This window comes from Oncorhynchus tshawytscha, linkage group LG05 (genome assembly GCF_018296145.1).
Source record: "Oncorhynchus tshawytscha isolate Ot180627B linkage group LG05, Otsh_v2.0, whole genome shotgun sequence".
In the NCBI taxonomy this organism is placed as follows: domain Eukaryota; kingdom Metazoa; phylum Chordata; class Actinopteri; order Salmoniformes; family Salmonidae; genus Oncorhynchus; species Oncorhynchus tshawytscha.
The window spans coordinates 71,617,225-71,632,250 of record NC_056433.1 but is presented as its reverse complement, the minus strand read 5'-3'; the positions used below and the strand labels follow the sequence as shown (position 1 = coordinate 71,632,250).

The window sequence follows — 15,026 nt, the reverse complement described above, 5'->3', positions numbered from 1 at the left end:
TATTCAGCAATATCCTACATATTAAATACACATTCATAAACAGAATTCTGAGCCACAATTTTCATGAACTAATATTTGAATGGTGTAAGCCTTTGTATAAATAATCAGGGACGTTAAAGCAATATTAGCTATAATATTATAGTTGACACTTCAATATTTACCAAAGATAAAAACAACAATTTATATTGTTCTAGGCTGGTGTTCTTCAGGCTAAAAGGATCAAACTCGGACAGAAATGCCAAAGGATATCCATCACTATTAAAAACCAGAACCCATGTAAATATGTGATATAATTGTTGTTTACTAGATATTTCAAAACAGCTATAATAAGAGCTCCTATACGCGCTTTGCTGTGAACTCGTAAAAGCAGTGGCCAGTCTTCAAAGTGCTCTCGCGCAGAACTAAGTTTCCTCCTAGCCGCGGAGGCATCCTGATCACTGCGGGGGTCATACGTTCTGATGTCGCAGGAAATTCTAAGGCCATTAGGTTCCACAAACTTCTCTGTGTCACGGTGGAAAATGATTTTATCCTCACATCCTTTGTTGTGAAGTGTAAAGGTTATTGTTGATGGCCATTGTTTGAAAATCCTTTATATCTAAGGACTACACATGAAAGGACGGGGGTAATGTTAGACAGACACACAAATAGATGAGGAGCTGATTAGTTTATTACATATTTTATTTTCTGTTGACTTTCTAAAGCTCGACTATCCCAATATAAAATGCCCGTATCATAAATGCAGAAATTAAATCCCGTAGCCCCAGCTTGAACCTTAAATTATTATATTCTGTTGTGAGGTTTAGGCCTAGTCTACTGTATACAGTTGTTTACTCTTTCCTTCTAACTGTTTCAATTCAGCGACATAAAACAAAATAAAGCTCAGTGTAAAACAAATCCAGGTGGTAGAAATGAAATGAGGGAGACTAGGCATACAAACAGAATGGGGTGATGTGATTTCGGTACAAATTAAGATTGATAATCTAAATTTTACGTTATATTAATAATTTTTTGCCTATGACCAATTTTGGACAAATATTGTTTGTAGTCTTTTTGTATTTCTGTATAGCCTAGACCTACTCAACTGTAACAATGAGCTGTTTATTATAAACGTATACAACTACCAAACATAATAGGTCGGCTATTTACAAAGCATATACATACTGAAAAACGCCTGAAAAATATTGCATTATTTAACTACTAGGCTATATAAACGAATATTTAGCTCAATATGTTTGTTTTTTTAAATATAACATTAGGTGGTTGAACTGAAAACGAGGAAGTGTAGGCCCTATCAAATGCAGGCATAACAAAGGTAACCATAAAAGTCATCACAGTATAAATATTAAACAAGCTATCTGCATGATGCAGGCCTGCAATATAGTGTCATATAGTGTCAACCTTGTAACAGGATTAATACACTCTGAATTTGTAGGCCACGTTTCTGAACAAATCCCATTTCTCTCGTTGTTATCATTATTGATCATAGGGCTTTTATCTTTTAAGACTAAATAATTGCATTATGTTGGACAAATCTGTATTATGGTCTGTCTTCATAGGGGAGGAAGCTGTCGACGCCCGCGCTCCTAATTTCGGTTCTCTCTCTAATGAACGCGGGGCCCAGGGGACCGCCTCGAGCCTAGGGCTGTAAACTGACACTGGTGCGCTGTGTGTGGTATCCAAGGCCGGCCGCTCTTGATGGAAAAAGCCTGCTTCCACTCATGTCAAAGTCATTTACTCAGAACCCCCCCCTTTGCTCATGCATGCACCCCAGCGAAATACAACCACCTTTCCCCCGGTAGTGACTCTTACGGTTGGGTTCTGAGAGAACTAGGAAAACATGAAATAGGATTTATACTACGAGATTTATGAGCCTACACAGTTTGTTCTATGTGTCGCTTCTACAACATCGCCTTTACTGGATCGGTAGGCCATCCAACATGATATTGTTGCATGGCAACACAGATAAGCAATTTCTATTTCTTTAAGAGGCCTACTCTAATATATAATTGCCTACACTGTTATACCCTCAGTATTTCATTACAGAAAATGTTTCCGTTATTCAGTATAATGACACTTAGCAACAGGCAACAACATGCAAGAAGAGTGTTGGAGATGGAGCTCTTTGCCTTGTGTGCTGGCGTGTGACGCTGTTGATTGGAATGTCTGGGGAGGTTTGATAGATGGCATAATTGCGTGTTTTTGAGATGTCAGAGAGCAGGGGAAAGAGAGAGGGTGGAAGAGGGGGGGGGTGCGAGATAGAGAGAGAGGGGCTTGACTCTGCTGCAGCGACTGGCGGTGGAAGGGGAGGGGTGGGGGCTCTAGTCGTCACTGATTTCAGGGGGTTTGGAGATGGGGGGGTCTTAGAGGAAAGAAAGATTTACGAAATGATAGGTGGTCGCGTTTTGTTTGGCTGAGCGGCCTCGCGCACTAAATTGAGGAGTCTTCGCGTTTCCTCCCCTTTAGGGATTAAGGCGGGCGATGGCCACCCGGTGCGCCGCAGAGCTGCACTCACCGCCACGGTGATACCGAACCGCACCGGAGCCTCTGTCTCGAACTGAACCTCCGCAAAACGCTGCATTATAGCGAGCGCTCCAGCCCTCACTGGATACTCTGCTCTATCATCTCTCTCCCACATTCTGACACTGCGAACTCGCTGCAGATTTTCTGCGTAATAGGAGAGTCCAACAGAACGGAAGATAGTTTTTCCTCTCCAAGCCCTTTTTTGTTGAATTCCAAAGACCAACGGCGTGTGTGATTTGTAGAGGACTTTGAGTAGAAGTGACATTACTTGCTGTCACCTTATTTGAATCATATACGTCCCTTTTTCTTTCTCTAGATCTCTTGCTCAATCTCACTCTCCTCTTTCCCCCATCTCTCTTTCTCATCTTTCCCCCATCTCTCTTTCTCTCCTCACGTCACTGCTCAGCTACGCAGTGCGTCAGCGGAGCAGAGATGACGACCGAGACCTCTCAGCAGCAGCTGGACCCACCGCCTCCCCTGAGGTCCAGCCCGGCCTCCGGTGTCCTGCACCCCGCCATGATAAGCCCACAGGCCTCCATGGACAGTTCCTCGACCGGGGCCAAAGGCAAGAAGGCGAGCTCCGGACTGAGGCGACCAGAGAAGCCTCCCTACTCCTACATTGCGCTCATCGTCATGGCGATACAGAGCTCACCCACCAAGAGGCTGACTCTAAGTGAGATCTATCAGTTTCTCCAGGCCCGGTTCCCCTTCTTCAGAGGATCCTACCAGGGCTGGAAGAACTCCGTCCGGCACAACCTTTCCCTAAACGAGTGCTTTATCAAGCTGCCAAAAGGGCTGGGCAGGCCAGGTAAAGGCCACTACTGGACCATCGACCCGGCCAGCGAGTTCATGTTCGAAGAGGGCTCATTCCGCCGCAGACCCAGGGGCTTCCGGAGAAAATGCCAAGCCCTAAAGCCCATGTACCGGATGATGAACGGGATAGGCTTCGGTACGTCCATTTTGCCGCAGAGCTTTGAGTTTCAGGCGCCCGGGTCTCTGGCGTGTCATAGCAACAGTTACAACTTGGACATGATGACCAACTCCATGGCAGGTGGCTACGACGGGCTTAGCGGCCACCACGTACCTCACATGTCCCCGAGCCCCGGGTCCACTTACATGGCCAGCTGTCCGGTAACGTCCAACGGGGAATACGGTGGACCGGACAGTAGCAGCAGCCCTGTGCCCTCATCCCCGGCTATGGCCAGTGCGTTGGACGGTCACGGCCATTCTCCATATGCCAGTACCTCCGGACACTGGGCGTCTCCCGGCGGCTCCCCGTACATCAAGCAGCAGCCTCTGGCTTCCAGCAGCCCGGCGTCCTCTGGGCTACACTCTGGTATGTCCCCCTACTCCCTGGAGCAGAGCTACCTCCACCAGAACGCCAGGGACACCGCCGATATCTCAGGTAATAAACGTTGTGTAAATCAAGTCATAACACGTTAATAAATAGATGTGAAATGTCATGCGTAATAACACTTGGTCAATCACAAAAGGTACTGCATTTTTTATACACGTGGCAAACAAAAATATTTGCAGGTTGACAATTTACTTGCTCTTTGGTCAGTCATGCTGTTTTCTGGAGGCTAAAAACGCAACTTTACGCAATGCGTAATAGCCTATAAAATAGCTACATTTGTATTTGTGAAAATTATAGTTGGCCTACCTTATAGACAATATGCCGAAAATCTTATAGACGGTCTTTTAAACAATCTCTTACATGCAAAACCAAATGTAGTCTAGTTGAATATCATTAACAGTTACAACTTTGATATGTGTGATACGCAGATGAATCAAAACTTTGGCAAAGAAAATAATTAGACTAATATAAAAGTGAGTTGTTGCGACCTAAATCGGTAATGACCTGCATTTGTAATACATCTATAAAACTATGTTGGAGATTCATATGTCTCTTAATGCATTTTCGATGTAATGTTATATTCATATAATTTAATTAAAATGACTGGTTCACGTGGATGCATCTCCTTCACATTGCAGGTTGTGTTATGGCAAAATTGCTTCCCAATTTTATGGGTTAAAATAGTTGTATTGTATTTCTGATTATTAGTTTGCAACTATATTCTGTTGTGGAACTGAGGAAACAATTTGAATGACATAGGCCGAAATAATCCTATTTGAGGGACTCAAAGACACAAATATGCATGCATTATTATAAGGACAATTCAGATGAGGTGGGAAATATAAGAGCAACCACAGCTTCTTACAACGGAAATGAACAAAATAGTTGAAAACTGTTCTTGAATATATAGGCTAGGCCTTGGGAAAAAAATAATGTATGGGGCTGCGTTCTTGTTTACATAAATGTTTGGATAGGAGCTCGACGCAAAGGCCCATAATGAAAACTGTAGCCACATTATACGCATTGCTCCTTAGGCCAGTTGACCACTTGTAATTTAGTTCATGTTCATCTTGTTTAAAATGCTTCTAATTTATCGAGGCTTTAACAAAAGTCCAAGGGATTTCTGAGAGCGGAATTATTCCTTCTAAAGCCTTGGGGGTTACCTAAACAAAGGCTGTGCGAGTCGAACCACACTGAAGAAGAGGATTTAAACAAGCGCATAGGCCTATACCTACCCACAGGAGACTCCAAGCCTTGTTAAACTTTACGCGACTTCTTGTAACTATTTAGAGGATAAGCTGTTATCTGTGCTAGCGGGGTCTTACACGCCTCATGACGACTGTCAATCATGGCGGGTGTGTCGTCTCTGAAAATGGGGCGCAAAGGCTGCAGCGCGAGGCAGGACCATCAGGATAAATGCCTGCAGTCTCGAGAAGAGAAAACACCGCACACTGCGGGTACTGGCGTCACATCTGGAGTCCTTATGAACTTGATGAGGATCACGCTCTCTGTCACTCTCCCCATTTCCTTCTCCTCACTCTCACTCTGACAGTGTAGCTGTCCTGATATATACATACCTATCTATGACAGGACCTATGTTCTTATTTTACCGAATCAATTATTTGTCTGAAAATAATTTTAGGCCGTAAGGCCTATAATCATGATGAATTAGCACGTGTGATGTTGCTACTGCAGATCTCGAGGATAAACAGTGTAATGTGTCTATATGGCCCTCAGGAGAAATGGACAATCAAGGAGGGAAAACATAAGCACACTGACCTAATTAATATTTCATACCTCTTTGTGAACGATATGGATGCCAATTGGTGTAGAAAAGCACTGAAACATAACGAGGCTGTTTGATTATTATATGCCTATCAAATCACTCTTAACTTCAGTCTAACCAGATCATGTTAAGTTAAAGACGAAAAATGTAAGACTAAACATTCTCTAGGTCAAATATCTGTGTACACATACTACAACAGTCACAAATGAGAGGGGCTCACGCAAAATATGTGCACCAACTCAACTAAACTAAACAAACATTAGAGATGCTAGTATTGAGAATGCAGAGATTCAGAAGTCAAGTCATGATAGTGGCTGCTCGAATGTATATTTAGCTCAGCATGAACAGAGGCTACATGTCTAGGGTCTATGCATCTAATTTGCACACATCCAAATAACATATTTTATACAGTGAATTAATTGCATGGTTCAATTTAAATAATTCTGAAGAGGAAATAGGTATAACACATGCAGTTTCTTTGGGTTGATTGCTTTAGTGGCATTCTCCTGAAATGGAAATACTGAGGGCGGAGACATGGTCATTATTTGACCTATTCTCAAAAGGCCAGCAAATCCCTGTTTATTTGGCAATTAATAATGTATTACAGGTCGACATAACATAATATAACATAGTCTAGTAAGATAACAAATTAACAAATGTCCCTACCGTGATCGATTAGGTTTAATCTATAGATTCACTGAGAGTGATTTCTTATTTATTCGCGTGGTGTTATGGGACTACGTCTCCGCATTGTTTACTGGCCAAATTATTGGAAGATGTGTCAATTTCAAACCTTAAAATCTATATCAGAAAAATAGGCTACATAATACACTGAATACTATAACACATTTATACACATAGTCAATGTAATGCATAAACGTCAGAGTGTTATTATACTATATTCTGAAAGAAAACACTTTTTTGTTGTTGTTGAAAAGTCAAGCATTTACAATATATAAATATTTCTGAATAATACTAATATTTCTGACTGCTCCTCTATGCCACACACGAGTATGTAAAAACAATTCTATACACTTAGAAGGAGGGGAGAAGAATTGTATTGTTCATATATTTTGAAGAGCTCCAATCTCTCTCTCTCTCTCTCTCTCTCTCTCTCTCTCTCTCTCTCTCTCTCTCTCTCTCTCTCCCAGTGGGGATCCCTCGCTACCAAAGCCACTCCTCACCCGTGGTCGACAGGAAGGATTTTGTCCTGAATTTTAACGGCATCTCCTCGTTCCATCCCTCAGCCAGTGGATCGTACTATCATCATCATCACCATCACCACCATCACCAAAGCCTTTGTCAAGACGTCAAACCGTGTGTGATGTGAGCAGGAAATGTAGTGCGCGTAAAGGCCCAAACTGTGCTCTGGAGATGAGAATGAACACAAAATCGAGCAATTTAAACTGATTCTATACATGTCTGGCGACAGTTTAAACCCAAATAAATGGCCTGTCATCTTACTGATGAGATCGAACAATGGGGACAGTAGCCTATTTTTGAGAGTCTGGAAAAGCTTCTCGAGTCAGGATATATTTTCAGTGGCCTTCGTCGTCTTGATTGGTCTAAATGAAGGACAGTATATTATGCACTAACTGTTTCTGAAGTGAAGGACCCACTGGGCACAGATGTCAGTTCAACCTCTAATTTTTATTTACATTTGTTTGAGTTGTCAACTATTGTGAACTCAACGGGAAATCCCCCCAAAAATCACCATGTCATTGGGTTCAGGTTAAAAGTTAGGGGGGAAAAAGACGTCAATTCAACGTCTATTCCATGTTGGTTCAACTTAATTTCATTGAAATGATGTGGAAACAACGTTGATTCAACCAGTGCGTGCTCAGTGGGAATGGGGTTTCCACGTTGATTCGACGTCATCACATAGATTTTTTTGTTGTTGGTTGAAATGATGTGGAAACAACGTTCAACCCGTTTTTGCCCAGTGGGAAAGCACAAACGCTTATGACAATGAAACCACTTTGCCTTATTCTGTTCTCTATTGGCCAACGTTTTCTTCTTCAAAATAAGTTTCAAAACGATTTTAATTATGTGTTTGCTGTCATTACTTGTGCAAACAAATAGCCTATATTTTATGTAACTAGGCCTCTGTTCTGATCTATAAAAGTACATGCACATACACAAAGCTTTTTATAACAAAAATTGCAACAAATTTGCACTTATTGTATACCCTTTTTGAGATTAGCTTAATTTTCCTCGCTGTAAAGTGTTTCAATAAAGCTGATATATTTTCCGCTATACCTGCCTTCTTGTCTCTCAGAAATATAGCATGCTAATTATAGGCTAATCATTGGAATTTACGATTATTATAGGCCTATTATCTTTGTTGATAATTTATGGAGATTTGTGATTCATATTAGATTTGAGTCGGTGTAAATTTGATTATTTGGCATTCACAGGCATACTTTTAATAACCAAATTCAACGTCTTTGTTTTGTATGATAACACTTTGTAACGTAAAAAACGTGCTTAAAGAAGGTGAAGCAAAGGTAAATCAAAAGCGTGGATTCTAGGTAAATTTTAAAACAATCCCATTTAATAACTAGATATAAATGTTGTGGAAAACGAATGATCCTTTGAAGAGAAGCATTGTATACTTTGAGCCACGGGGATAATTATGTAAGGATTTTTATCTTATGGTATAGTAAGAATGGGGGGAAATGAAATAAGGCGACGGCTACACAACTCGCTGCATGTCTTTATCGTAGACAGTGAGCTGCATTATCAATATTTACCCATAGACTTCGTGAGATCAAAGGCAGCTGGTGTTTAATACAATCTAATGTACTTTTTCCGAATACTTGGTGAGTGTTAAGTAGAGTAGGCCTAGGTAATTTCTATTTACGTAGGCTTACAACAGTTTAGATTGTTTACAAACTCGACTGACGACGTTGGCGATTTAGGAATTTCCATGTTTTGTGTTGTCTCATTGCGCCATCTACAGCCTGGGCCAGCCTGCCTGGTTCCACAGCGGAAAGTCTTCCGCGTCACCAGACCTCTACCCCCCGGCCTCGTAGCAGATTTTTCAGGATTGCAAACTTTTTAAGAACTTGTAAACAAACGAGCTGCAGAGGGCCACATTTATGGAGATGTGACCGCACAGTGTTTTTAGAACTGCAGTAAACAGAACACACGTATAGAGTAAGAAGCTGGGTTATTGGAGAAAAACAGATTAGAGAGAGACAGAGGGGCAGAGAGAGAGATAGAGGGGAGCGGGGAAAAATGCCCGAAACATTCTCACAAAGATGCACGGTGGAGAAATCTCCCCGCCATTTCCAGGTTGCTATAATTCTAATAGTTCGCCTAATTTCAGTTTATATGATAAAACAAGCAAATATAGTGTAGAGAATCATTGTACCATCTAAACCGCTGTGAAATATATTGTCAATAACCAAACATATTGTATTTTCAGCTCTTTGAAGCTGATGTACAAAACTGAAAGTAAAATAAGCAAAAACAAAACTTAAAAACGGGAAGCATAGAAATAGTGCACATAGAACAGATATACTGCCTCTTAGACTTGCTTTCAATGAGAATGATAGATCTATAACTCACCCTTTCTATATGAATTTTGTAGGGTCACCAGAAAAGTTACATATTGCAGCTTTAAGTGGATAAATGATTTGAGTTTTCTGTTTGTGTACAAATATATCAACATCAACGATAACAATACAGCAGATTTGGGATGCTCATTCTGTCTATGTCTCTGTCTTTCTCTCTCTCACTGGTCTGTGTTCTCTGTGATAGTTACAATTCATGTTGAATAAAACTGCAAAGAGAAACACTCATGCACGCACGTACACACGTACACACACGTACACACACACACACACACACACACACACACACACACACACACACACACACACACACACACACACACACACACACACACACACACACACACACACACACACACACACACACACACACCCATCACAGTCCATTCATCAGCTCCAAAAATATACCTTTTTCGGTTGGATATATTATGATGGGTTTGGTTGCTCCACTGCTGATTGACATGTAGGCCTACTTTTAAGGTGGAAGACTGAAATAAATGGACTATGGCTCCATCTAGTGGCCATCCTACCAGCTTGAGATCAAATCATCAAATCAAATTGTGTTCATTACATGCTTAATAAACAACAGGTGCAGACTAACAGTGAAATGCTTACTTATAGGGCCTTCCCAACAATGCAGTGAGAAAGAAAATAGAGAAATAAAAGAAAAGTAAAACACTTAATAATTAAAGTAATAATAGATACACAATGAGTAATGATAACTTGGCTTTATACAAGAGGTACCAGTACAGAGTCAATGTGCAGGGGTACGAGGTCATTGAGGTAGATATGTACAAACAACTAGGAATAAAGTGCCAGATAGTAAACAGTAGCAGCAGCATATGTGATGAGTCAAAAAAGTTAGTGCAAAAAGGGTCAATGCAGATTGTTAAATAGTTTACCAAATATCTGTTCCAAACTAACTATTTGAAGTCTTATCGATTGGGGGTAGAAGCTGTTCAGGGTCCTGTTGGTTCCAGACTTGGTGGAATGGTACTGCTTCCCATGCAGTAGCAGAGAGAACAGTCTATGCCTTGGGTAGCTGGAATCTTTTAACATTTCTAGGGCCATCCTCTGACACCGCCTGGTATAGAGGTCCTGGATAGCCGGGAGCTCGACCCCATTGATGTACTGGGCCTTAAGCACTACCTTCAGTAGCACCTTGCAATTGTTAGCCAGCATACAAAATGGTGATGCAGTCAGTCAAGATGAGCTATTTGAGGATCTAAGGGCCCATGCCAAATCTTTTCAGTCTCCAGAAGGGAAAGAGACATTGTCGTGCCCTCTTCACAACTGTGTTGGTGTGTTTGGACCATGATAGATACTTAGTGATATGGAAATCTCAGTGATGTGAACAGGGAGTACAGGAGGGGACTAAGCACCCCTGAGGGGCCCCCATGTTGAGGGTCAGCATGGCGATGTGTTGTTGCCTAACCTACCACCAGGGGGGTGTCTGTCAGGAGGTCCAGGATCCAGTTGCAGAGGGAGGTGTTCATTCACAGAGTCCTTAGCTTAGTGATGAGCTTGGAGGGCACTATGGTGTTGAATGCTGAGCTGTAGTCAATTAACAGCATTCTCCTGTAGGTGTTCCTTTTGTCCAAGTGGGAAAGGGAAGAGTGGAGTGCAATAAAGATTGCATCATCTGTGGATCTGTTGGGACGGTATACGTATTGGACTGGGTCCAGAGTGTCTGGGATAATGGTGTTGATGTGAGCCATTACCAGCCTTTCAAAGCATTTCATGGCTTCAGATGTGAGTGCTACGGGCAGTAGTCATTTAGACAGGTTACCTTGGCGTTCTTGTTCCCCGGGACTCTGGTGGTCTGCTTGAAACATTTAGGTATTACAGACTGGGTCAGGAAGAGTCTGAAAATGTCAGTGAAGACACTTGCCAGCTGGTTAGCCTTGCTGCCTTATGAATGTTAACCTGTTTAACCTTTTCATGTGTGAGTTCCAAATATCTCTAACTGTCCCCCCAGCGTGAGTTTTTCTATGCGCATGATGAATGCACACACTGTTCCAAAATGTGATTGTTATGCAACAGGACAGTTAACCCGTGCTGCTCTCAAACCAAGGCACATCAATTTCAAATGATTTTCAAACAGGTTTAATTTAACAACAGCAAGCACTTCCCCAGTCTCTTTCTTTTACTAGTGTCAGGGGGGGTATACTTCTAAGAAAGTTAGAAGGAAACTAAGATGTGGTGTCAAACTGTATTCACATTCCAGCCAGGCCTACAATGGTAGATATTACTCGTCAGCCTGCCGCTAACTCTAGCAGGCTTGTAACTGCACGTGCATGTCGCTCGCATGTGGCTAGCTTAACGCTTCATTGACAAAATTCTGAAATATCAATCCACGGGAGAGTCAGTATTCAGTGCCACATTTTAATTTGTGCTGAAATCAAAATGAAAAAAAGGTTATCTTGCAAATTCAGCAGGCTATGGTGTGAAATAGGCCTTTTTTAGTGTTGCCTATATTTTTATTACTTATCTTTAATGCCGTCTTTGGTGTGCTTCTAAATGCAGGAGCACATTTTTCCCACTCCTATCGCTGCTTCTTCTATCTGTGGAACAGCTTGTTGCGATGTGGCCATAGAAATATAATCCATAGAAGGATTTACAACCTCAAAACCTTTGCAATTTGACTCATGGGAAGGGCTACTCTAGCAATGGCTTGCAGTCTAGACTTGAATGGAAACTGCCATCTATGCATTATATGTCCATTTTTGGTTATGGTTGTCACTTTGCCTTTTGCAAATTTCAAAATACAATCGCCTAGAAAAAGTACCGTTTGGAAAGCAAATGTTGTCATTACTAAATGTGTAATGCGATAGGTATCTTGACATTACTGTTTGTTACACACAAAAAGACGTTTAATTCATCAAATATTTCATCATCAAATGACAGCCCGGTTTCATACACTAGACCTAACACCGTAAATGTAAAACCCGAGATACTGAAATTAGTATGATATGTTCCGTTTGGTATTGTTACATAAGACAGATGGTTACTTAAGCCAAAAACAAAAGGAGGGTGGGTAGGTTGGTGTAAAACACGAATGTCTAGCACTCCAAAGGTTGCGAGTTCGAGGACAAATTTAGCATTTTAACAACTTTGAACTACTTACTACTTTTTAGCTACTTTGCAACTACTTAGCCATATAGCTAACCCTTCCCCTAACCCTAACCTTTATCCTTTTAGCTAACCCTTCCCCTAACCCAAACATGAACCCTTTAACCTAACTCCTAAACTTAACCCTAACCTTAACCCTAACCCTTAGCCTAGCTAATGTTAGCCAACTAGCTAATGTTAGCCACATAGTTAACATAATCATACATTTGCAAATTTGTAACATATTATACGAAATGGGTGATGGCAATCCACAAATTAATACAGTCCATACGGAACTTAACATATTATACTAAAAGAAGATTCACTGATTTACATACAGAATAATAGGAAATGCTCTTGAGTCCAGGTTGCAAATGAAGTGGATGATGACAATCTTTGAGAGAGGGAGGGTATCTGATTTAATTGGTCCTCAACTCATGGCTCAGACACTATATTCCGGATAAATTGAGTTAGCACCAAAGTTAGCCTGCCTTGGAGCAGGTTAGCTATGAATGATTCGTACCTGGCTAAAAGGTGAGAGACTTTTGTGATACTGGTTATCTCGAGTTGAACTCAGAGTAGACCAAAGTTACCTCGCTAACTTCTGAAACCTGATTGGTAGTATAGGGTTCAGGACCAGACTTGTCCAGAGCAGATTGTGGATAAATACTTTTGTCATTTTTCTATCTGTCAAATACTAAAGACATACAGTTGAAGTCAGAAGTTTACATACACCTTAGCCAAATACATTTAAACTCAGTTTTTCACAATTCCTGACATGTAATCCTCGTAAAAAATTCCCTGTCTTTGGTCAGTTAGGATCACCACTTTATTTTAAGAATCTGAAATGTCAGAATAATAGTATAGAGAATGATTTATTTCAGCTTTTATTTCTTTCATCACATTCCCACTGAGTCAGAAGTTTACATACACTTAATTAGTATTTGGTAGCATTGCCTTTAAATTGTTTAACTTGGGTCAAACGTTTCAGGTACATTTCCACAAGCTTCCCACAATAAGTTGGGTGAATTTTGAAGTTGGACGCTTTTTCAGTTCTGCCCACAAATCTTTTATAGGAGTGAGGTCACTGCTTTTTAATGGCCACTCCAATACCTTGACTTTGTTGTCCTTAAGCCATTTTGCCACAACTTTGGAAATATGCTTGGGGTCATTGTCCATTTGGAAGACCCATTTGCGACCAAGCTTAAACTTCGTGACTGATGTCTTGAGATGTTGCTTCAATATATGCATATAATATTTATTTCTCATGATGCCATCTATTTTGTGATGTGCACCAGGCCCTCCTGTAGCAAAGCACCCACACAACATGATGCTGCCACCCCCGTGCTTCACGGTTGGGATGGTGTTCTTTGGCTTGCAAGCCTCCCCCTTTTTCCTCCAAACATAACGATGGTCATTATGGCCAAGCAGTTCTATTTTTGTTTCATCAGACCAGAGGACATTTCTCCAAAAAGTACTATCTTTGTCCCCATGTGCAGTTGTAAATCGTAGTCTGGCTTTTTTATGGTGGTTTTGGAGCAGTGGCTTCTTCCTTGCTGAGCGCCCTTTAAGGTTATGTCGATATAGGACTTGTTTTATTGTGGATATAGATAATTTTGTACCTGTTTCCTCCAGCATCTTCACAAGGTCCTTTGCTGTTGTTTTGGGATTGATTTGCACTTTTCGTACCAAAGTACATTCATCTCTAGGTGACAGAACGCGTCTCCTTCCTGACCGGTATGACGGCTACGTGGTCCCATGGTGTTTATACTTGCGTACTATTGCTTGTACAGATGAACGTGGTACCTTTGGAAATTGCTCCCAAGGATGAACCAGACTTGTGGAGGTCTACGGTCTTTTTTCTGAAGTCGTGGCTGATTTCTTTTGATTTTCCCATGATGTCAAGAAAAGAGGCACTGAGTTTGAAGGTAGGCTTTGAAATACATCTACAGATACACCTCCAATTGACTCAAAGGATGTCAATTAGCCTATCAGAAGCTTCTAAAGCCATGACATAATTTTCTGGAATTTTCCAAGCTGTGTAAAGGCACAGTCAACTTAGTGTATGTAGACTTCTGACCCACTGGAATTGTGATACAGTGAATTATAAGTGAAATAATCTGTCTGTAAACAATTGTTTGAAAAATTACTTGTGTCATGCACAAAGTAGATGTCCTAACCAATTTGGCAAAACTATAGTTTGTTAACAAGAAATTTGTGGAGTGGTTGAAAAACTAGTTTAATTGACTCCAACCTAGGTGTATGTAAACTTCCGACTTCAGCTGTATATACAATATACAGTGCCTATAGAAAGTCTATAATCCCCTTGGATTTCTTCACATTTTATTGTGTTACTAAAAGGGATTCAAATGTATTAAAGTGTCATTTTTTGTCAACAATCTACACAAAATATTCTATAATGTCAAAGTAGAAGAAAAATGCTAACATTTTTAAAGATGAATAAAAAACATCAATATACAGTTGCATGAAAAGTTTGTGAACTCTGGAATGACCTGAATTTCTGCATTGATTGCTCATAAAATGTGGTCTGATCTTCATCTAAGTCTTAATAATAGACAAACACAATCTGACTAAACTAATAACACACAAACAGTTGTACTTTTCACATTTTTATTGAAGACATTGAGAAATCATTCACAGTGCATGCTGGAAA

The 15,026-nt window shown here is 40.8% G+C and overlaps 1 protein-coding gene across 1 annotated transcript; it reads left to right on the top strand.

The window, feature by feature from the left end:
- The first annotated feature begins 2,376 nt into the window (after positions 1–2,376).
- Positions 2,377–7,919, top strand: LOC112251308 (forkhead box protein F2). Its single transcript, XM_024422228.1, has 2 exons — positions 2,377–3,925; positions 6,815–7,919. Exons 1-2 carry the CDS (start codon positions 2,953–2,955, stop codon positions 6,991–6,993), a joined length of 1,152 nt encoding a protein of 383 aa, XP_024277996.1. The 5' UTR covers positions 2,377–2,952; the 3' UTR covers positions 6,994–7,919.
- Positions 7,920–15,026: the final 7,107 nt, after the last annotated feature.